This window comes from Heteronotia binoei, chromosome 10 (assembly GCF_032191835.1).
Source record: "Heteronotia binoei isolate CCM8104 ecotype False Entrance Well chromosome 10, APGP_CSIRO_Hbin_v1, whole genome shotgun sequence".
In the NCBI taxonomy this organism is placed as follows: Eukaryota; Metazoa; Chordata; class Lepidosauria; order Squamata; family Gekkonidae; genus Heteronotia; species Heteronotia binoei.
The window spans coordinates 55,264,965-55,287,982 of NC_083232.1; the positions used below are offsets into that span (position 1 = coordinate 55,264,965).

General features: G+C 39.5%; 1 protein-coding gene across 2 annotated transcripts in view; it reads right to left on the reverse strand.

Moving 5' to 3' along the window:
* OSBPL3 (oxysterol binding protein like 3) overlaps window positions 1-23,018 on the reverse strand; it is a 117,413-nt gene that overhangs the window by 25,139 nt on the left and 69,256 nt on the right. Inside the window, exons 3-12 of one of the 2 annotated variants that reach the window (XM_060248666.1) lie at window positions 22,097-22,213; window positions 21,877-21,930; window positions 21,610-21,723; window positions 19,399-19,563; window positions 17,582-17,708; window positions 16,499-16,602; window positions 16,294-16,386; window positions 12,175-12,331; window positions 9,935-10,065; window positions 856-963 (exon numbers count right to left, since the gene is read on the reverse strand). In XM_060248666.1, the coding sequence (XP_060104649.1) occupies window positions 856-963; window positions 9,935-10,065; window positions 12,175-12,331; window positions 16,294-16,386; window positions 16,499-16,602; window positions 17,582-17,708; window positions 19,399-19,563; window positions 21,610-21,723; window positions 21,877-21,930; window positions 22,097-22,213 (1,170 nt within the window). The remainder of the gene's footprint in view (window positions 1-855; window positions 964-9,934; window positions 10,066-12,174; window positions 12,332-16,293; window positions 16,387-16,498; window positions 16,603-17,581; window positions 17,709-19,398; window positions 19,564-21,609; window positions 21,724-21,876; window positions 21,931-22,096; window positions 22,214-23,018) is intronic. The other variant, XM_060248667.1, reaches the window with a different exon arrangement.

The following is a 23,018-nucleotide window of genomic DNA, read 5'->3' on the forward strand; positions in this document are numbered from 1 at the left end:
TTCAGGGGCCCATAAAATTGGACCGGTTGGTCCAATCAACATGAAACTTGGGGGTAGCTCCACTGCAATTTTGGTGCCTGTACCTCTAAAAACAACTCTCATGGCTACCTTTAAAATAGCTATATCCTTCCCCCAGCCATTCTCCATAGGGACTAATGGACACACAAAATCTGAACTCCAAAACCCCCAGAATTCGGGATTATCCAGAATTCTGATTTTTGCATCCAATATATCCATACCTGAAAAAAAAGATTTCTTTGCAAACCCCTATCATATACTACCAGTTTACTGACAAAACTGGAAGCCTGCCTCTGGCCTAAGAAGATTCTCCCAAATTTAAGTGACCCTTCCTCAAATGAAGACCGAATTAAGTTGCTGGAAGCCTGAGGACCTGATGCATACCAGGGAAACCAACTCACTGTTTACAAAGAGAGAGCAGTTTGTATTCTCATTTCATTTGTGGTCTTGTGCAAAAGCTGTAACATAGGGAATTAATTAGTGAGCTAGCTGAATTAAACAAACAAACGAACAAACAAACAACAAATAACTGTAAGTGTCCAGGTAGATTAGTAAGATCAAACTAAAATGACAGGGTGGTTTTGCTAACCATGTAAACTGAACAGCAGGAAGTCACCTGCTGTCACAATACAAGGAAAACATGCTCAACCATGTCACTCTTCCCATGGGAAGCATTCTCAGTTCAGCCACAGTATAGTATCAGAAGAGTCAATAGCATATGGGAAGGTGCCGCTGAAAGGAGAACTGAAACAGGACAAGATGCGGCTAAGCAGGTGCAAAAGCAGAGCAGGAGGGGGATGCAACAAGCAGCTTTGCAGAAAGGAAATCTATACCCACCTTTGCCAAATCTGGGCTGGATTTTGCATTAGCTGCTGAATCAAGGAGCATAGACTCGGCATGTATTCTGCGTAACCGGTCTTTAAGATCTGTGTTTTGTGCTATGGCCTGGAATATTTAAGACAAAAGAAAGGACATTTGGGCTATATGGTGCCTTAGCTAATTCTGTATGGTTGCTGCAACAGTGAGGAACAGAGCTCTGTCAAAAACAATTTGACATGTGCACTTCTATTAGTCTTTCTGCATGCTGAATAATTCAAAACTGCACCTTTTGATTTAAGGAAGGGGTGGATTTAGATGATCAGGATTGGCTTAAAAGCGTACTGAACAGCAGCTGTTAGGGAGCACCTCTACAAGCAGATGGTTAGTTAACAAAGGGATTCAACACATAAGAGGCTACAAGTGATTTCCATCCCATTTGGTTATAGGTTCCAATAACTCTCTCAATCCACTTAAGTTCTTAGAATGCAAAAAACCTAAATGTAGCAATGAGATCAGATAAGGCTTTTTCAGAAGTACATAGATACCATTACATAGATTGTAGCATTTTTTGAACTTTTCTGCAATCAATAATATCAAATCAGCCATTGTTACATCCACCTTCTGACATCTTATATGGATATTTAGTTTCCTCAAGCAGAATTATTATTATTTTTAATGTGACTAATCACTTTAAAATTTACATTTCTTAATATTCTGAAGAGTGCTTCATTAGAAACTGACAACAGGTTCAAATGGGTCTCTTTGCAGCTAATACAGCTAAACGCTTCCCCTGGTACTGTAGTAGGGGGATACCAGTAACGATTTTCTATCTGGAAATGTCACTATGACCTTATTTCCCTCACTTTCAAGTTAGGTCAGCAAAAGAAACTGGGGAAGTAACTAGAATCTTGTATAAACTAGCTCATCTTCCATATGAGAGATCTAATAGTGGAATGATTCAGGGCCAATCCATTATAACAGTAAGAAAGGCACATCATACTCAGTAATAAAAACCAACATTAGACAGTATGAGTAATCAGGGCAAGATCAAACAAGTCTCTTCAGCAAGTGGGAATAACACTTGGTGCTCTCAAATAGAATAAGACTTTTAGTGCAAGTATGACTAATGCCTTGGGAATTTACATTTGTTAATTACTTTCCTAGCAATTAAAACAACTAATAACATCATCTACTGAGAGGGACACTACTTTGAGACAGCTTTTTTTTTTAACGAATTTGCGTGTCATCTTGATTTAAAGCTAGATTTAAATATACTACAGCAAGAGAAAGTTCTAACTAGAGTTTTTTGTATATGTACAGTATTTAAAAATACCACAGTGTGGTTATGTACAGAAATGAAAACAGAAGCACATTTCTGAAAAAGTGACTCAGATGTGAAATGTTTTGAAGTGCACTCGCCATTTCCTGAGTTATACACTCTACCGTTAAAAAATTTGCAGAGCAATTTCTGCAAACACTGTAAAGGTCTTCAGAACTAGGATGAAAGTATTTTCACTCAAAATCACAGGCAATTAAAAATATTTGATGGCTGCTAACTGCACTTCCAAGAGCTAAATACATCTGCCATTGCCTTCTTGCCAAAATTAGATATGGCAGAAACTAGTTGATTAACCCATGTGCCCAGATCTTTGGAGTAATTTCTGATGTAACTCCGTGCAATCCCACACACTAACAGGAAACTAAATTAAAAGGTACAAACAACTTTTGCGACTTAGCTGGATCTTTAAAATCACTGGGCTCTACAATTGTTTGCCATAAATGGAGCCTTATTTGAATTGATTTCTATTTGGCTGTAGGTTGAAGTTAACATAGAATCATCCCCATCCCTCAGTGTTGAAAAGCTGGGGAACAGACTGACATAGAATTGTTGATATTTATTAACTGTAGAGGACAGCCCTGCAACGACTGCTGTGAGAAATTTAAGAAGGGTCATGAGAAGCATCATTCTTCCTTGCCACCACATGGCTCTCCACTTGCTCAGCCCCTGAGAAGGTGGGCAAAGTCAAAGGTTCTTTTCCAAGATGCAAGGTTGAAGCAGCAGCCCGCTTCCTATTTTCTTCCTGCAATCAGTTATCTCTTCCCTCCCCACAGTTTACTATGTACCTACGGTACTCGGTGTTCCATTTCCCATTTCTTGATTTTCAGGAGGTATTTTGCCAATCCAAAAAATCACTTAGGAGGAGGTTGTAAGTGGTAAGCTGCAAGTTTACAAGGTTCCTGCTACCAGGTTAGCTTGCAATACCAGGGTCTGCTTTGTTCAGGTAGCCATGATTTCTAATAAGCCACAGAATATTGCAACTGTGAGATCAACTTCATTCCATGTTTGAATTTTGTGTGTCTGTTTTGGTCTCTTGGATGTTCTCTGCTCTTAAGATTGCACCAGCAGACTCTTTTTGCTTAAATCAGAGCTTCTTTTTGTTATGACATGGAACATATTCCATCTTTTATCATTCTTAAATTAACAAAATACAATTTCACCAATCAATAATGATCAAGGAGAAGCAGAGAGAAACAAAATGTTTCTACGCTTAGGTTTGTAATAACCCCGAGGAAGGCACAAGCATTAAATCAAACCAGGACATGATGAAAGAAGAGGCAGTGGCTCAGCTTTCCTTCAAAGTCTTTGCCTATGGCACCACATTCTTAAATCAATACCACTAAACAAAATTTTAAAAATCTATATCGATGGGTTAGAACCAGGGACTTCAATCATATGTCTGGTGTCAGTCAGATTGCCTGTCCAAAATGAATCCTTTGGGAGAAAGAATGAAATACATCTAATTTTTTTTTTTATTAGAAAAGATTGGATGACCACACAGAGGAGAGAGAATCTACTGGAATACAGCCAATGGTCTACTTTCAGAATAGCCTTCTAATCCTAACAGAATTTGACAGGGTCATTTATTTATTTTGCCAACACTTCCTCATTCCCTGGAGATGCTTAGCTATTATCAGTATTTCTTCGCAGAACACATTGTCCCAGATATTAGCCTCAGGGCAGCGGCTATCAGATATGGTATCTATTTGTGTGAACAAGCAACATGGAACATTTTGATTGATTTTTAAATTAAATTTAATTCATTTGTACTCCCCTTCTCCCCCTCCCCCCCTCAGGGACTCAAAGCAGCTAACATAATTCTCCCGTCCTGCATTTTATCCTCACAACAACCCTGTGAGGTAGGTTAGACTGAGAGTGTGTGACTGGCCCAGTTAGCTTCCATGGCACAAGTGGGGATATGAACTCAGTTCTCCCAGATACTAGTCCAGTGTTTTTCACCACTACCCCACACTGGCTCAACAGATTCTCAGCAATCCTAAGGAAAACTGTAGGAATTTGATATACATGCAGGATACTTTGGACTTATTCTGCATTGAGCAAGAGTTTGGACTAGATGACCTGTGTGTACTCTTCCAACTCTATGATTCTATGATTACCACAAAGAACCAGCTATCCAACATGAAACCCGGTTATCCAAGAATTTCAGCCCTCATCGGGATCACAATACCTTATCCAAACCCCAGCAAATATACCTTGAAGCCAGTGTTCCCTCTAAGCTGAGTTAGTGTGAGCTAGTTCACAGATTTTTAGCCTCCAGCTCACACATTTTTGTATTAGCTCAGGAAGGATGACTCCAGAGCACACTAATTTATGCAGTACCTCACAACTTTAATGCCAGTAGCTCACAAGACTCTGCAACTTAGAACATTGCTTGAATCATATTTAATTTACTGTAACACACAATTTGGATTCTCTGGTTGAAGAATCTTGTTACTGGCTTTTATCATGAGGACTGGCTTTTATCATGAGGACCCCTCTACACAAGAGAAGCCTTGTTGGATCAGGCCAAAAAAACCCAAGTGCCATCAGAAGGTCCACCAGTGGGGACCTCTACTCTCATTTTGCTAGTGAAAGAGTCCATAAAAAGCTTCATTTTTAAAAAGTTACTACACTATATTACTATAAGGAGGCAAAAAAAGAGAGCAACATTCAACATTAAATAAATAGATGCCGCCGTGCCCTTCACTATAAATATGCAAGTTATTTCATGCATGCCGTTTGGATGAATTGCAGAGGACGGCTTGGGCTCTTACAAAGTATTTTGCTTTCCTCCATCAGAGCTCAGTTTTCTTACACAGACTGTCACATAAATAAATGAGGGAGAGCAGACAGTGGCTTAAAGTACTGTGTTCTAAGTCCTGAGAAATGGAAGATCATTCTGTTTTTTCTGGTCACTGTGTGAATGGCCAAGAAGTTGTCAGTAAGTGGCTCTGTATTTTATGCAGCAAACCAAATTTCTGTATGGACATCACTGTTAATAAGAGTGTCACATACATTTTATTTTAATATATTTATTTTAATATTTTAATAAACAAATATTTTAAAATATTTATTTTAATATTTTAATAAACAAGATAATGATATATGAGAGATACATAAGGAAAGAAGGGTTATAAAACAAATTGTATATATCAAAAGTTGTTATACATTATGGGGTATATAAAACAAAAACACTTCTCCACAACATCCCCTTCATTATAATTTTAAGATATTTCAGAGTGAATTTCCAATTTTCTAACTAATCTATTTTAGAGCTATATTACTGATTTCATCATTGCTGCATATTGTATTAAACATTTCATCATTTTACTTGCTAATTATAGCTTTGATATACCAAAATTTAAAGAAAAATCTATTATATATTTCACAGTAAAAAACAGATGGTATTTTTGTTTAAAATTCAGTTCCTTATACTTTCATTTTCAAAGCTTATTCTGCTTCTACAATATAGTACATTTATATGCATTGCAATACATTTATATACAATTTTAAATTGTCACATTCTAAATTTTGAACTGTTTCTCATTTTAAATTTGTCTCCTACTTACATAATAGACATTTCATCTCTCCTCAGAATTTGAAATTAATCTGTTTCTCAAATAAGCTGTTAATCTTGCCCTTACTGCATAATCGGCAAATTTATTTTCCCATTCTTCTAAGATTGGAACGATGTCTGATTTACATTTTAAAGCATTTACATGCATACATCTGAAAATCCTAGGCTGACAGTATTCCTATACAGGTGATGGAGATGCACATCGGTCACCCATGCTTTACATGTTTACTGCAGGAAACACCAACATATATGCAGCAATTGAGTTTGCGGAACAAAGAGGGCAGTTGCTCTGTGTTTATACAAACTGGGATTGCCTTTTCTGAGGGCCAGGCTTCAGATTCAGCGAGAGCTCACAGGAGCACAGCTCCTGAACCTTTCTGAGAGTTCCACCTCCTCCTTCTGAGAGTTCCACCTCCTTGTCCACTGAATAGTATGTGCAGCTGCATAACAATCCCTGGATAAGCTCCACCACCTACTTTTCTACAAAATGTCCCCTGCTGAGGGCCGTCACATGGAACACATTTCTTTCAATCATGTGAATAAAAACATTAGAGCCTTCTCAGCAGGCACACTCTCATGTTGGAAACCAGTTCAATAATCAATTTTTAGAAGTAGTAAACAAAAGGAAAATGAACTCCTAAACAGGATTAACTTGGAAGCAAGTCAGACCAAGATTGCAACCCTAATCTCTTTGTTTAGGGCCTGATTTTCAAAGAAAGAACTTCCAAAAGCAGGAAAAAAAGAATGAAAAGAGAAAGCTCACTTTCTCCTCCGGTAAAAGTAAAGGTAGTCTCCTATGCAAGCACCAGTTGTTTTCGACTCTGGGGTGATGTTGCTTTCACAACGTTTTCATGGCAGACTCTTTATGGGGTGGTTTGCCATTGCCTTCCCCAGTCATCTACACTTTCCCCCCAGCAAGCTGGGTACTCATTTTACCAACCTTGGAAGGATGGAAGGCTGAGTCAACCTGAAGCTGGCTACCTGAACCAGCTTCCGCTGGGATCGAACTCAGGTCGTGAGCAGAGGGCTCCGACTGCAGTACTGCAGCTTTACCACTCTGTGCCTCCAGTATACTAAGATAAAATACAGAAGAACAACATTCCTACTTGTGGCTTCTTATATAAGGCACACAGCCAGCTGAACAGGTAGAATGATGATAAAAATTGCACATGTGCACAATGCACACAGAAATAATTAAACCACACACTCTTTGTGATACATATGCAACACCTCCATGAGTACATGGTATGAGACTCCTAGTTTATACGCTACATAAGAGTGCAAATGGTGCTGACAGAATTTGCTTTTAAAGCAAATAAAAAAAGTTGAGAAAAAAGAGGGGTAGGCAAGCTGGCTATTAGCAGTCATCACCCTACCTTGCAGGTATGGATTCCATAAGTTAATTATGTGCTGTGGGCTAAATAATGCTGGGAACATTGCTTTCCATGGCTGCCAAAAATTTCTGTTGTTGTTGGTGAACATGCTATTGCTGGTTGATATAGGATTGTAATATGTATTTATTTATTTTATGAGATTTATATCCTGCCCTCCCCGTAGCTCAGAGGGATTGGGGGTGAGGAGGGAAGAAAGAGGAGAAATTCAGAGCATAGCTTTACAGCCACCTTCACCTCCTAGCTATGTCACGCTTCTATACAGTCCAGCATTCTGTTTCCAACTGTGCTCAGTTAAATGCCTCTGGGAAGCTTATGAGCAGGACATGAAGGTGACTACCCAGTACTGTTGTTTGCTCCAAGATGTATTCGGCTTCTGAACATGGAGATTCAGTTTGGCTCTTGAGAGTAATAGGTGGCTTTCCATAAGAACAGCTGGGATACAGCTGAGAAAAGATGTGGTGAGCTTGGCACTTGGCAGGAGCTTCCGCCACTCCGACTTTTCAAAGGCCAGCCCTCTTTGCATCAAGCTAGTTGAAGAATAAATGCTACTAGCCTGCTGAGACACAGTAGAACTGAAAGGGGGAGAGGAAATATTTCCAGCAGATTCATAAGATATACCAAAATAGCTCAAACTTCCATCTAAGTACTTGCTGAACAATGTTTTAAAGCTGTTAAAAGCAATCAAGGCAGTGATTTTGAGGAACCAAAGGTGTGTGATTTAGAGCTCTAGGAGTAGAACTGGTGTCAAATGGATAGGATACAGCAATTGACCTGCCATGCAAAAGAGTACTACTCTTTAAAGCTACTTTACAACTTGATTTTGTAGAATTTATTTTGAGTATATCAATCAACTCATGAATAAGAATTTTACAGCTAGTGTCAATCCCAGTAGCAGCTTAGAGATCGACAAGATTTTCAAAGTATAAAGTATCAAGAGTTAATGCTCTGATGAAGAGAGCACTGACCCTTGAAAGTGTATACCATCCCCCTCATCTTTTTGGTCTCTAAGGTGGTAGTAGATTCAAATGTGGCTGTTCTCCTGGAAACCAACACAGCTACCCTCTGAAAGATTGTTACAGTCATAGCTACTGCTATATTAATTTTAACATTAACACTGCTCAGTGCTATTTTTCACTCACATTTGCAAAAGCCATTGGCCTAAGTAAGCTTAAGTAGTACAGGGAATGGGGGGGGTGGGGCAGAGTCAGAATAGGATGCTTGAAAAGTGCTCAGAAATGGAATACCTACAGGTCTGTCAAGTAAATTTACCCCTGATTTACTTTGGTTTCCAATCACTGCATATTCTCATTGTGAGAACAGCAGAACCTTCTCCTTGCCAAAGAGCTTGAGGACTATGCCCAATACATGAGCTGTATTTTATACAGGCATCTTAAGGTCATCATCAGTATATCAGAAAACACTGTGCAGGTGACACTAAAATGCGACCAGGCATCCAAAAAATAACCCGAAATTAAACAATCTGGTTAAATTGCTGATTGTTTAACAAGTATCATTAATGATCACAGCTTTAGGTGTTTTTATTATCACAACAGGAAAGGAAATATGTAACTTCTTTTGTCTTCAAACACAAAGCTTTGTGGTTAAGGCGTGTGCTAGATTGCCCAAATGCTGTCACTAAATTTTTTTCATGATAAATGAAAATCTGAAGCTGCCCTTTGAAAAGCAGGCTCTGAAATTTCAGCATCTCACACCAGATTCAGTTATTTGCTTGGTATTAAGTAACTGCTAACTAATCTTTCATGCCTCAACTTGCTGTATTGCTAAAACACTGGTGCTGTGATTCTCCATTGTGAAGTTATTTTAATTATCCGTTGTCTTAGTCTATTTGTACTGTTGGTCTATGTTTGAAAGCAGCTTTGCAGGATATGTATGTGCAGAGAGAGGAAGGAAACAAATTTCTTAAATAAGAAACTTTAAAAAAAAACTTTAAGTAGGGGACCACCAGATTTTTTTGCTAGTGTCTGTTGGGCAGCAAAAAATATTTCAATCATGAATGTATTAATCAGAGCTGGTTCAGTCTATTCATCTACATATAGGGCTATACAGACAGGAGCACTGAGTTATTTCCCAGAGTCTCGCATTAAGTTTCACAGGTCAAAGTAAATGGACTGCAATGTGAGAGTGAAGACTAGGGGGGTAGGAATCACAGAGCTGGCCCAAGGCATGGGTCAATCCTCCTTTCAAATACTCCCTTAAGATGTGCCACTTTACCTTCTCTTATATAACTGAATGGCCACCATTCAAACCTTTGGGGAAAAATAAGCAATCACATTTGATGGAAACATTGCAGTTGGGGCTGGTTCCACCCACACATTGTGATCGACTAGTAATACAGATGATATGCTAGGCAAGCATGTTAACACACTGCACCCTTTCTCAGTTAGATTCAGGTGGGCACCTGTGTTGGTCTGAAGCAGCAGAACAAACTTTGAATTCAATAGCACCTTTAAGACCAACAAAGTGTTATTCAATGTATAAGCTTTCAGGTGCAATCTGAAGAAATTTGCTTGCATATGAAAGCTTATACCTTGAATAAAACTGTTGGTCTTAAAGGCACCACTGCATTCAAATTTTTCTCCTCTCACAGTTGTCCATTATAATGACTGGTGTTTGGCTAGTGAACCAAAGGCAGATATCAAGGTGTGAGAGCACAACAGCTCTGATTATATACACATGTTATTATTCTTATGCTTTCATTTTCATGAGGTTTACAACAAAAGTATAGTTAAGAAGCAATTTATAGGATTATCAATATAAGTAACTTACAGATGATAAGGCATTCTTCAATCCAACTATCTGAGCAGATGGAGATGGAGCTGAATCATGTTCAAACAGCTGCTTCAGTTTCTCTCTCTCCGTTGATATTGTACTAAAAGCTGACTTTAAGGTAAAGTACACTATAAAAACATAGCAAAAGTGGTCTAGGTTACAGAAACATCACTGTCTACAGACCAAGACATAGCAATACAGTGCACTGTTCACAGAATTCTCCCCATCCCATGCATTTGAGCCCTTAGTTTTAATTAAAAAGGGAAATAATGCACGTAATTAAACTACTGATCTCTTTCAAATACTGTAGATACAATCCTAAATTCAGTCAACCTATGAAATGCACAATAAAGCCAACAAGTAGCATACACTATTTCATAAAGTGTGCAACATAACTATAGCCAGGAAAGATTATTAGTTCACAACCAGATAGATGAAATAGCATTTATTTAACCACATTTGCATCCTGGCTGTCAGGATGGTGTTCATTAAGTGATCCAATTTTATTCTTTGTGGGGAGGGCTGGCTGGACAGTGATATTGGCTTGTTCAGTGTCACCACTGAGACCGATTTCGCACTCACCCTATGCCACTCTGACATTCCTCTTTTCAGCGCGGTGTCCTTCCAATTTCCCACTATCTGCCCGGGGACTTCAGCTTGCGTCACCGTTTTTGCACAGTAAAGAGAAACTGGTTTTTAGCAGTTTCTCTTTGCCTTGCAAAAACAGCGACGCAAGCTGAAGCCCCAGAGCAGATAGTGGGAAATCGGAAGGACGCTGCACTGAAAAGAGGAACGTCAGAGCGGCATTGGTTGAATGCAAAATTGGTCTGAGAATCACAGTGGACTGAGGATCTGAATCAGTTCTCCCTAGCCCAGCACTATTCAATGCAATCATTCAGCACATTAAAAGACTTTCAGAGCATTTCTTCCCTCAACAACTAAATACAATTCAATAGTAAGTAATGACAGCAAAGCTAACTGTTAAGCTAATTATATTCATTGCAGACAGCTTTGAAGAAAAATAACCAAACATGATATCCGCTGTGGTACATCAGGAAACAAAACAACTGTAGCTAATGGAAGATTTAAATGACAAGTACCCATTCACTTAATGATAATCTCATCATATTGCACTTCTTTCCACCAAGGGCCACTACACTGAGTCACCATAGAACAAAAATTTCCAACAACATGCTGCAATCGCCATGTGAATATGATCATCTCATTCCCTTTTAAAATGGCCTACAAACACACAGAATCTGTATGGAATGATTCATATAACCAACTCTGAACAGACTTGGGTTTAACACTTTCACCTCTGTATACAAAATGAAACAATCATTTTGTTTGATGCAACTTGCACCAGTGCTCTTCACTATCTAGAACTGTCACATGAATCAAGCAAGCAAAGTTAATCATACAGAGCAACAAGCTGATTCAAAGGAATTTTGTTTTATTTGAGTTGAAAGTGAATCACTGAATATTTCCTGTGTTTAGTGAAGTGCTTTTAGAAATATTTCCTGTGTGTAAAAGACCTAAGAAGCATCTGTGTTTTTCTCCACTGCAACTAGAACCCTGCTAAAAGTGAATATATATACATGCAAAAGATTTATCATTCACAGCAGCAAAGTTTAACTAATGATTTTTATTTTGTTTTTCTTAAGGCTGACAAGTGCCAGCTTGTGCTGGCCTGCTAGCTCCATAAAATGAATTTTCTATTCTGCACTCACTAAAAATAGGTTACTACCATAGCAACCCACTTACATCACAAATGCCAACTTTGAATTCCAGCAAGCTACTTGGAGCATGTGTACACATAAGCCAGATGTTATGTACAGCTGCATTTTAGATAACTAATTTTAACAAATATTTTTCAGATTAGCAGACACTAAAGATTGGTTTATCACAAAAATTAATACATACTGTTATAAAAATTCAACCAGGATATATCACAAATAGCAAATATTTAATAATTAATGTATCGTTCTTTTCTCGCTGACATGCTTTACATGTCTGCAGACATTCTGGTAAGGCCACAAAAGTAAGACAGGATGATCTGGTGTCTAGCTAAAGCTTTTTTAAAAGTTCAGATATTAAATTGGTTGCATACTTTGAGCATTTTTACATCTTGGAGACAAAAGGAGAGACAAAGACAGAGGAATTATTTTTTTTCATTAAACTCCACAATTAATTGCCATGATCTTTACTTGTATCACAGTGAACAAAACTCCATTTACCTTTATGTGCTATATGACACAAGTCCTCTTGCATTTTAGAAAATTCTGATGATGTTTCAGAACCATTAGAGTAACTTTTCTCTTCCACAAAATCTATTGTCGATAAATTAGGATTGGAAGCATGCAGCCTCAATGGAGCAGAAAGAACCGCTGGTACCTACAAAGAATATACATCAGCTTCCAGTATTAGTACAAAAGGTTTCTAAGTGCTAATAAATTATACTACAGGGAGGAAAAGTCACTGATCTGAAGTGGACTGTTACCCTTGAAGATTAAATAATAAGATTCATGCATTTGATAGTTGCTGCGTAGTATCTGGAAAATTAATTATGATTCTAGAAACCTTGCTATAGATTGTTATTTTACTGTTTGAATGTATAAGAGTTCTGAAATGGTGCTGTTCATCTCCCATTTAAATGATTTTAACTTTTTTGCTGGTTTCCCATCTTGGATCCCCACCCCCACCCCCTTTCAGGTTATTTGGTATGCTATGCTGAGCTACAGTTCTCAAATCACCTCCTCTCATCTTAAACCTCTGTCCCAATACCCTTCTCTAAGTTGGTTTGAAATGTTTTGTCTCTACAAAACTCTTAATTTTCTCAGTACTTAGCTCTATTGCCTTCATTCATTCTCTGTACATAAATGATCCCTAACACAGCACCCAGTGGCACTACAACAACCACCAATGTGTTTCCCAGTGCTCACTTATGGTACTTCTTGATTCTTAGAAAAAAAATCCAAAGGTTCTTCAATGGAACAGGAAAAAAGACAGGGAGCTTGGGTTCCTTCCTACCAGCTGACTGATCAGCTAAACTCTAAGCCAGGGGTGGCCAAACTTGGTTAACATAAGAGCCACATAGAATAAACATCAGATGTTTGGGAGCCACAAGACATGAATGTCAGATGTTTGAGAGCCGAAGGAAGGAAGGAAGGAAGGAAGGAAGGAAGGAAGGAAGGAAGGAAGGAAGGAAGGAAGGAAGGAAGGAAGGAGATGCAGGGAGGGAGAAGTGGGAAGTAAGCAAATTTAACTTTAAATACATTCTCCAAGCCACCAATTTAAAGAGAGAAATGCCTTCTCTGAGCCAGTCATTGGGGCTGTGGGGGCTTCAAGAGCCACACAATATGTATGAAAGAGCCATATGTGGCTCCCAAGCCATAGTTTGACCACCCCTGCTTTAAACTAATCCCAGGCAGGTGTGTTATAGCTGTGCACCCTTGACTTGGCCATAGAATTAAATCCCCCATGCGAACTATTTTGAGACCAGCTTTGCTCCACAGCAGCCTTTTTTGATGGTGCATACTACCCCTTCCCAAAACTCAAAAAGTGCCCACAGGCTCAACAAGGTTGGGAACCAATACTCCATCTAAGCTGTGGAGTCTTGTGAGCAAAAATTCTACTTTGTGAGCTATTGACATTAAAGTTGTGAGCTACTGCATTGATTAGTTTGCTCTGGGGCCATTTTTCTTGAGCTAACACAAAAATGTGTGAGCTGGAGGCTAAAAAACTGTGAGCTAGCTCAGCTTAGAGGGTACACTGTTGGGGACCCCTACAAATGATCCACTTTTGCTTCCTTCTCCCACTCACTTCTCTGTGCCTCTTCCCCTAATCTTCCTTGTGCCTAAAATTCCCTTTTCATATAAATTGAGGTATTTCCTTCTCCAAGTGTTACCTACAAGCAGTGTTCCCTCTAAACTGAGTTAATGTGAGCTAGCTCACAGTTTTTTAGCCTCTGGCTCACACATTTTTGCCTTAGCTCAGAAAAAATTGCCCCAGAGCAAACTAATTTAGGCAGCGGCTCACAGCTTTAATGCTATTAGCTCACAAAGTAGAATTTTTGCTCACAGGACTCCACAGTTTAGAGGGAGTATTGTCCACAAGCCTATTTTCATGAAAAGCTTCTCAGTACCCCAGCTTCACTGTGCACACAGCTGCATGACCACTTAACTCTCTCCTTACCACTCCTCACTTCCTAATTCTTGACATGGATCTTCTGGGTAGAATCTGCATCACTTTAGTGTCCTATACTAAATACTGGCATCAAAATCAACATTAACAGTCAGGGCTGCTGGATGTATATTGGAACTGTTTATGCAGGATGGTTTGAAATCATGACCACAATATTTTGTGACTAGATTACAGTGCATCTAAAAGACCATGGCATGAATAAATTATCTTCCGGCTAAAATTTCTGTGCCACCCTTTTCTCCTTGATCTCTGCTATTCTTCACATACACAGATAAGAAATACCTTTTTCCTGCCTTGCCTTGGAAATTCCTTAAATTTGTGGGAGGAAGTTATCAGTCACTCACCTGTAAAGTTGTGCTCCAGCTCCTCACCAAACGTTTTGCTGGATCCAAGAGATTGGAAGTGTGGGGAAACAAAAGGCAAGGGATGGGATGGCTAGGCTGGAGCACAGCCATGGCAAAAGCACAGTGGACAGTATATTAGGGCTGGCATTTGACCAGTCACCCAACACACCCCAAACAACTTTGTCGGCTAACTAGTCAAATGATATCAGACACTTAAAGCATTAAATGGAAAAGAAAAATGAAAATAGTTAAGCTAACGGCAAAAACTATTAAAATAGTTCAACTAAGAAGCTTTACAGAACACAATGACAGAGCACCTGGAGGCCCTTCTCCTCCCTCTGGCTAATTTAGCTGACTCGGTGGTAGTCCCAACTGTTGGGTACTTGTGGTCTATGACACTTTTTGCTTATATACAAATGATCCACTTTTGCTTCTTTCTCCCACTCACTTCTCTGTGCCTCTTTCCCTAATCTTTCCTTGGGCCTGAAACTCCCTTTTCCTATAAATTGAGCCATTTCCTTCTCCAAATCCATTGTCATGAAAAGCTTCTCAATACCCCATCTTCAGTGTACACGGCTGTACCTTAGGGCTGAATTCCTTTGGATATACATACAACGTTCCTTTTATGTTCTCCCTCAGGAAATAACTCCCTCAAAAAGGAGAAAAAGCTCCTAAGCATGTGTAGACTACTATATCTGGCAGCTGAAATCTGATGTTCTTTTGCTTTACTTCCAGCCTATGGTTAGAGTCACCTCACAAATGCTGCATAGCCCAAGAAGTTGTCTGCTAGCCATCTTAACCCAGGCCATCAGCTGACTGTAGGGAAGAGGTCTGAGCTCTGTTCTAGTTTGCTGGTTTGTTTTCACCTATCTAGCAGCCATGACAGTTCACTTATTATGGAGTTCACAGGTTGGGTCTGGGGTTTTAGGCAGTTTAGAAGCTCAAATTTTGACTAGGTGACAACCCTCGCACTAGGGACCCTCTGATAGCTACTTGTGTGAGTTTGCTTTATGCTTCCTTTCTGACCTCTAAACATGACCTCTAACTACAAATACAGTACACAACCAGTAAGAAAAGATGAGCCATGCAGTTCAATTGAAGGCAAGATTAGCAGAGCAAGATGTAGGGCAGACAGTGCTTGCTCCTGAATGGACATACACAGAGCTCTGATTTCTTCAGGAATAGGGAGCAAGTGACCATTACTCTTCCTTTTGCTATCAGATGATGGGTATATGACACATGACAAGATTACTGACTACATGGAACATCTGACAACATTTGACCATAAAACAATAGGCAGTTTTTCAGTAATATCAATTGACTACTGCCCAGCCTACACTACAAGGTTTTGCCTTAAAACAGAACACCATCCATCTAGTCCAAAACTGTCTAGAAGCAGCTTTCTGTGGCTTCAGACAGAAGTCTTTTTCCTGCCATGCTATCCAAGGTCCTTAGGATGGAGACACTACATGCCTTCCCACACCACACAGCAGCACCAATATAAACCCAGCAAACAAGATAAATGCGAGCTCTCCAAATGGATGGAACCACTCAGAGACAGATAAATCTTATTTATTATGCTGTTAAAATTTCAATGGATGAGAGGCTCATTGACTTAGTTAATATAATACTCCCTACTCATCCTACATGCTGCTTAATACTAGCAGAATAATATAACCATCTGTCAATAGACAGCAGTTACTAAGGCCATCAATTATACCTCCATTATACCAGAGAAAATGAGAGTTCTCACAAGTGTGTTCATTTTATGTTAGGCTAAGGGAGGGAAGAAGGGAAATTGTCAGTTACCTGTAACATTCCTTTGGTATCTTTACTAATACCCCGGGAACGCCACCTTCGGTGTGTCCTTTTTTCTTTTTTAGGGCTTTCAAAAGGGATGCCCTTTAGAGAAGCACAAGGGAAAGAGCAGAATGCCATTTGTAATAAATCTTTGAAAAAATGCTAACATCAGCCAGCAGCATGTTCCGCAGAAGTAGCAATTTTCACAACTCACCTGCATGGCATTTATAGCTGGTGCTGAGTAGGTCCTATGGAGAACTTCCATGCTTTGCAAAAGCTGGCTCATCTCCAAGAGATAGTTATGACAGTGGGAGAGGTCTGTTTGGAATAAAGGAAATCATGGGGGTTTTTTGTTCGCTTGGTTTTGTGTGTGGTTTTTTTGCCTAGCAACTAGAAAAATAGAAGAAACTGACACACAGCTAAAATCGTTCAGCACAGCTTTGTATAATAACTAATTTCTGGGTAACCTAGTTACAGGGTACAAGGGGCATAGCTTTCTATTAAATACTGCTCTTATCCTTACAGGAGGACATTTTAAAAATAATTGTTATATTTATCCATCATGTTTTAGTGTTGTTAGAATGCATTAGGATTTTAGCTGACTCAAAACAGCATAGCAAAAAGGCATCACTTGTGAAAGTTCCCCAAAAATTGTTCCATTAACTTATTTGATATAGGGATGAAATGGACACCTTAGAAAACAATTGGCTTTTATATGTTGCTGCACTAATAATTTTTAGCTGGATATGGATGCAAAATCTGTTAACTTTAGCATACTTAGGTCATCCAGTAATGTGCTCCCACTATAATTATTAGTTTTCTTGAACAGAAAGGCTTTGATAATATTACTCAAATCTTAACACACATCAGAAGTATTGCCTGGTTAGGAAAATACAATGGGGGGGGGGAGCCTTAATAATACATTGAGAAGAGCTGAGCTATCTGTTAACAAACCTGAAGAAGAAGGTTCTTCTGAATTGGGTGGTGAAGAGTCCTTTACTCAGTATTTATACCATGATTAAACTATTCTGTTTGCCAACATCCTGCTTCAAGTAATTGGACTTCAGTTATCCATATTTAGCAGGTATTCCTTTAAAGGTGAAACAACTGATAGGTATATAGGAAATGGAGGAGAACTAATACCTAACCTCAAAACTAGAACTTGCTATAAAATATTTTTAAAGGTTAATTTATGAGAAAGGCACTGTGCAAAGACAGCTACCTCTGGAGAATTGTGCAAGAAAACACTGTAAAAAGTAAAACAATATGAGGTCTGAAATCATTTTGTCCAAGTTACCTTTTGAGCATTGTTCCATATCCTCAGAAGATTGAAGCCAAGGTGGAATCCTCGACTCATTATTTAAGCAGGAGAATGATAAACTACTTCCGGTCTGCACTGAATTCTGTTGCGTCATGCTGCCTCTCTGTACCGTGGAAACAACATTTCTTTATCAAAGAAAAATTCCAGGAGGAAAAATAAGTACTCAACATAACTTTGTTATGACTAATGTATATTTCAAAGCCAGGTACAAAGGCTTAGGTACAGATCCCAGAGACTTGCAAAAGTAATTCAAATTTATAAAAACTATATAAAAGCTGTATCTGTACCTGTGTTGATCTGAAAAATTGCTTGAATCCCCCACCCACATGCCTTGTTGTACCACAAAAGGAAACTACTGATTTCCCACTACTGTTACCAATGGTTAAGCCTTACCTATATAGCCAACTTAAAACTTACGTTTCTTTATGTTAAACTGAAACACTATCATATTGTGTTACTGTGCACTAGCACTGCCCGGTCTGTAATCAGTTATCAATACATCATGTAGTGAAGTTTAACTACATATGCTGATCTTGGGCAAGAACAATTAAGTTTTTTTCTAAACCATGTCCCACCATGAAGACCACTAGATAGACATTTTCTGAGCATGAATGACCAAACTACCAAACTTACTATGAAAACAGAAAAGCATATTTCAGAGAACATAGAAAACTAAGGGTTGCACAGCCTGGAGGTGGAAGATCTTCATGCTCACATGTTTCTCTATGCTCTCTTTGCATGCTGGGATTTAATTCCATTAAGTCTGAATTGCAAAATGTGGATTGTTCTCTTCTTTGTAAATGAGGATTCCAAATCAGTATTCAACCAGGAGTTGAGAATCCTGGTTTGCAGGGAAAAGAACAAAGCACTCTTTGTGGTTCTGACATAATGACAAACTATGGTTTGCACAAAATGGGGAGTTTTTAATTAGGTCATTATGCTTGGAGGCAGCATGCAAACCAAAAGTCTGGCAGCAGAGGTGACAGTCCTGGGTGCCTAGGGAAGACAAAGGAGAGCTGTCCAGATCAGGAGCAGCCCTGGCAAATGGATCAGTGGCCCCACCCTTATGGACAGTGGCTCAGCAGGGCAGACCTGCATGGACCTGGCATGTCACATCCAGCCCATCAGAAGATAAGAAGGTAGGGCTGCCCAGCTGGCAAACTGCCAGTTTGGACAGCATGGGGTAGCTACAGGGAGGATCTGCATGATTCAGGAGGGGGCACTCCTGCTCTCCTATCAACTTCTTGGGTCAGTGGTGGGCCATGGCCTCCCTTAAACCTCCTTAAAGAATGCCCAGGAACTGGTTGATGAGGACAGTGACTCTGCCACTAGGACTGGCAGCCATGGACGAGAGCAGAGGAACAAGGTGGAGCACCCCCCCTCTTCATTCTTAGGGGCTCTCAAGGATGTTGTGGCTGAGGACCAGGGCCCAAGGATGGGGCGGCAAAGCACCACATCAAGGATCCCTAGACTCAATTCACATAACAGAACACAGTTATGACTGAACCATATTATGACATTTTAAATTATGTTTGGTAGGAGTCAACAGAAATCATCCAATTTCTGCTGTGCTAACTAGGAATATTGACATTCTTGACATCCACTTTTACATAAAAAGCCAACATTTTTTATAATGGTTTAAGCAACAAGATTCATCACAGCATCAACCTCCAGCTATCTACCAAGCCGTCCAAACCCATGCATGCCCCTCACTTTGCTGTAGTCTTCACTCAGAGATCAGACCTAATTAATCCCAGAGGAAGCCTATTATCCATGCCTCATATGGTTTCTACCTTTCTGCTTGGGGTGTACTCAAAAAGGCCAGACTCCGTAACAGAGGATGATGGGAAGAAATGATTGTTGATATCATGTGGAAACATGGAAATTTCATTTTGACGATACATTCGGTGATGGCGCAATTTTGCTACCCACTCATCAAAGACTTCCTGAGATTTTGCCTAGGGGAAAATAGCATGGTTTATACAAAGAAGCTATTCCACAGGTTACAATCATTACAAATAACAGGACTATAGCTTGCTTATTTATACTCAGAGCTTAGGAGCAATTCTGTCTCAAGTGCTATTTTATAGCCTGGATCTGTAGTGCCACTATGTGAGCCTATACAGCCTGTCAAAATAGTACAGTATTTCTGCAGCAAATGGAAGGGATTCACTTTTCCCAGTGATGCTGTAGTAACTTGCTGCAGCTTCTCAGGACAGGTGACTGAGGACATGTGTGTGTGAAGCAAAAGGAGGCAGAAAGATGATGTACAATGCTGTGGGTGGGTAAGCAAAGTCCTGGCATAGACTAGAGACTGTCCACAGAATGATGAAGCAGGTAAGGGTCATGGAGAAGAAGAGATAAGAGACCACAGTTTGCTCCTGAAGATATTCCACATAGCCAATCAACTATGCTTGGGGCAATCAAAGCAAAGATAAAATAATGACCAATATATAACATTGTAATATGCAGTCCTATCAAATTGTATTATATAAACAAAAGCCTGATTAGTGCATATTCTGACACTTCCGGGCAGAGACCTGGATCTCTGCAGCAGCAGCTTGTAACCACCAGCCACTTTTGAGGTGGATCAGGCATCACATTGCCCCACTGAGTTGTATGGGAAAAGACTTGGCTGTTTCCCTATCCAAGGATGCAGTATAGCTTCACTTGCAATCACACAGAAATACCAGCTTGAGATTAAGACCTGTAGTATTAAAGAAAAAGCTTGAACTCTGTTCCAAAGCACTGTTCTGAGCCAAAGTCTTTTTCTAAGAACAAAATTGAGTACTGAAGGCTTAAAGCCAAACTCTGATTTTATAGAAGAGATTGGATTTATACCCCACCTTTCACTACCTGAAGGAATCTCAGGGTGGCTTACAATCTCCTTTCCCTTCCCTTCCCTTCCCCTCAACAGATACCCCGTGAGGCAGGTGGAGCTGACAGAACTCTCCAAGAACTGCTCTTGAGCAAAACAGCTCTGAGAGACTTATGACTGACCTAAGGTCACTCCAGCAGATGCATGTAGAGGAGCAGGGAATCAAACGCAGTTCTCTCAGAAAAGAGTCCACGCACTTAACCACATCAAGGCAAGTTGCAACTAAACTCAGATGATGTATGAGCACAACTTGTTGCTATTCTCATGCATGCCCTTCACCCAATCCAATTCCCTCCTACTTTAGTGCATAGAGTTTGACGGAACAGTTTTTGGTGTGATAGCTCCAGCTCACCATGTCTGAACACAGGCACTTTAGCAATTCTACACAATTTAATCCTCATTTAAATTATCACTTTGTAGTGGAGTAAACAAACTCCAGTTCAGTCAGACATCAACCAAAGCAGGACTGCATTAAATTCCAAACAAGATGGGAGGAAGGAACAAAGGCCACATATTAGCATTGCAACAAGCTGTGTTCATGCAAAATTGGAATTTAGCTGCAGCTTGTTATGACACTTGAACACAACTGAAGAAAGTAGACTTGAACAGCACAGGAGAACTGGAGCATCAGGAATGGAAGTTGGATTTGTCTTATCTAGACCTGCATGGCTGAGAAGCAAAATGTTTCATTCTGTCACTCCATATACTAACACCTTTGAAAATTGTATCTACAATTTTTTTGGTACACTACACCCTTTAGTTATTTGCCAGCTGCAGGCAGTTAATATTCTACATGTGAAATAATCAGTCACAAACATAAGTTTATTACATGGTAGAATCAAAAACTAGATTTAACATGTTTTCCTCCAACTTCTTCCTCATACAAGTAAATTCAATAATCTAAATCTGCCACCCAATATAACTTCCAAATATAGAATTCAAAGAATATACAGGTGTATTTTCCTATTCACTTAATGAAGAACAGAAACTACCAGTAGAGGATAGAAGGGCACTCCAAGCAAGCACAGTGGATTCTGCAGGATTTTTAATGCATACATAACAGCTATCTAGAATGCATGCCATCTTTTACATTTGCTGGATACACACAATTACTTGAATATGTCACCTTTAAATGATAAATGTGTTCTTCCGTATCCAAATCTATACATTTGGTTGATTTCTTCACAGACATCACCGAAAGCCCAACATCTATACATCCATGCAGCTTCCCTCTCTCTATCTGCCAAGAGACATTTAAAATCAGTTATTTCCAGTCAAGGAAAGGAGAGGACCATAGAAGAGTTTGGTTTTTAGGATTATCTCTTTTTGTCTTTTGAGATAATCATGTAAATCACATGAGAACAATGGAACAGCATGCCTTCAAGATACTTACATCAGCTGGACTCTTTGCATATTTCAAAATTCCTTTGTCCAGATAGAAGCATCTCTGTAATATATAGACAACTCTTTTAGCTTAGGAAGTATAAAATGCTGCAACCTATTAAAACTGAGAGCTGTGATGTTCTCTCACACAATCTTTTGGCAAGGACACCAGACCGAGTGACTCAGTTTTAAAGGGCAATAAACATAGGTGATGAATACTTGTTTCTGACCTTGTGCCAACCTTTCAGAGGCCATTTCCTTTTTTTCAGCAGGTAGCCTTCCTGTTTCTGTGGTTCCTGAGTATAATTCACAACACCTCGTAGTCCTTCTACAATCTCCCAGCTGTCCTGTTGAGAAACAAGGTCAAAATATGAAGTTGGTGATTTTATTCCCTTTTAAGAACAAGAGAGAACAGACCTCAAAATTTTTTTAATAGACATGTTAACAATCCTTGACCCAGGTAACTTGGCTTTAAGAAGACAGCCCCACTGGACTCCTGGCTTGACTCATCTTAGTCTAAATGATTAGCAGCAAGTTACCTTTTAATTAAAGAACACACAAACCCACTGAATAAAGTTAGAGTTCAGTCCAGACACAAACCCATTCACTGTGATGCTTAAAGTGTATGTTCACAGCAATAAAAACTGCAGAGATAGATTCACTGTCAGATCAACAGAACACCAAGTATTAAATGCAGGTTCTCAGATACAAAATTTTATGCGATATATCTACTACAGTGACAGCAAGCCCTTTGAGAGAATCTTCAAGCTCTGAAGAAACCAATAATCATGGACCTTTACCCAGGCCATGCCTTAGCCACCAGAAAGTCAACTCTAACCCTTATTGATCTCCAGAATCTGCCAAGTGTTCTTTCTCCTATTTTAGAAGCTGCAAGGAAGAAGTCTAGATTCTAGAACACTTTGTACTTACTGCATGCCCTTGCACAAACATACGTCTCTACTCATCCTTGGAAGAACTTGCTGCCAAGGAAGGCATCAGAATCATAGAGTTGGAAGGGACCTCAGGGTCATCTAGTCCAACCCCCTGCACAACGCAGGAAACTCACAAACACCTCCCCCTAAATTCACAGGATCTTCATTGCTGTCAGATGGCCATTTAGCCTCTGTTTAAAAACCTCCAAGGAAGGAGAGT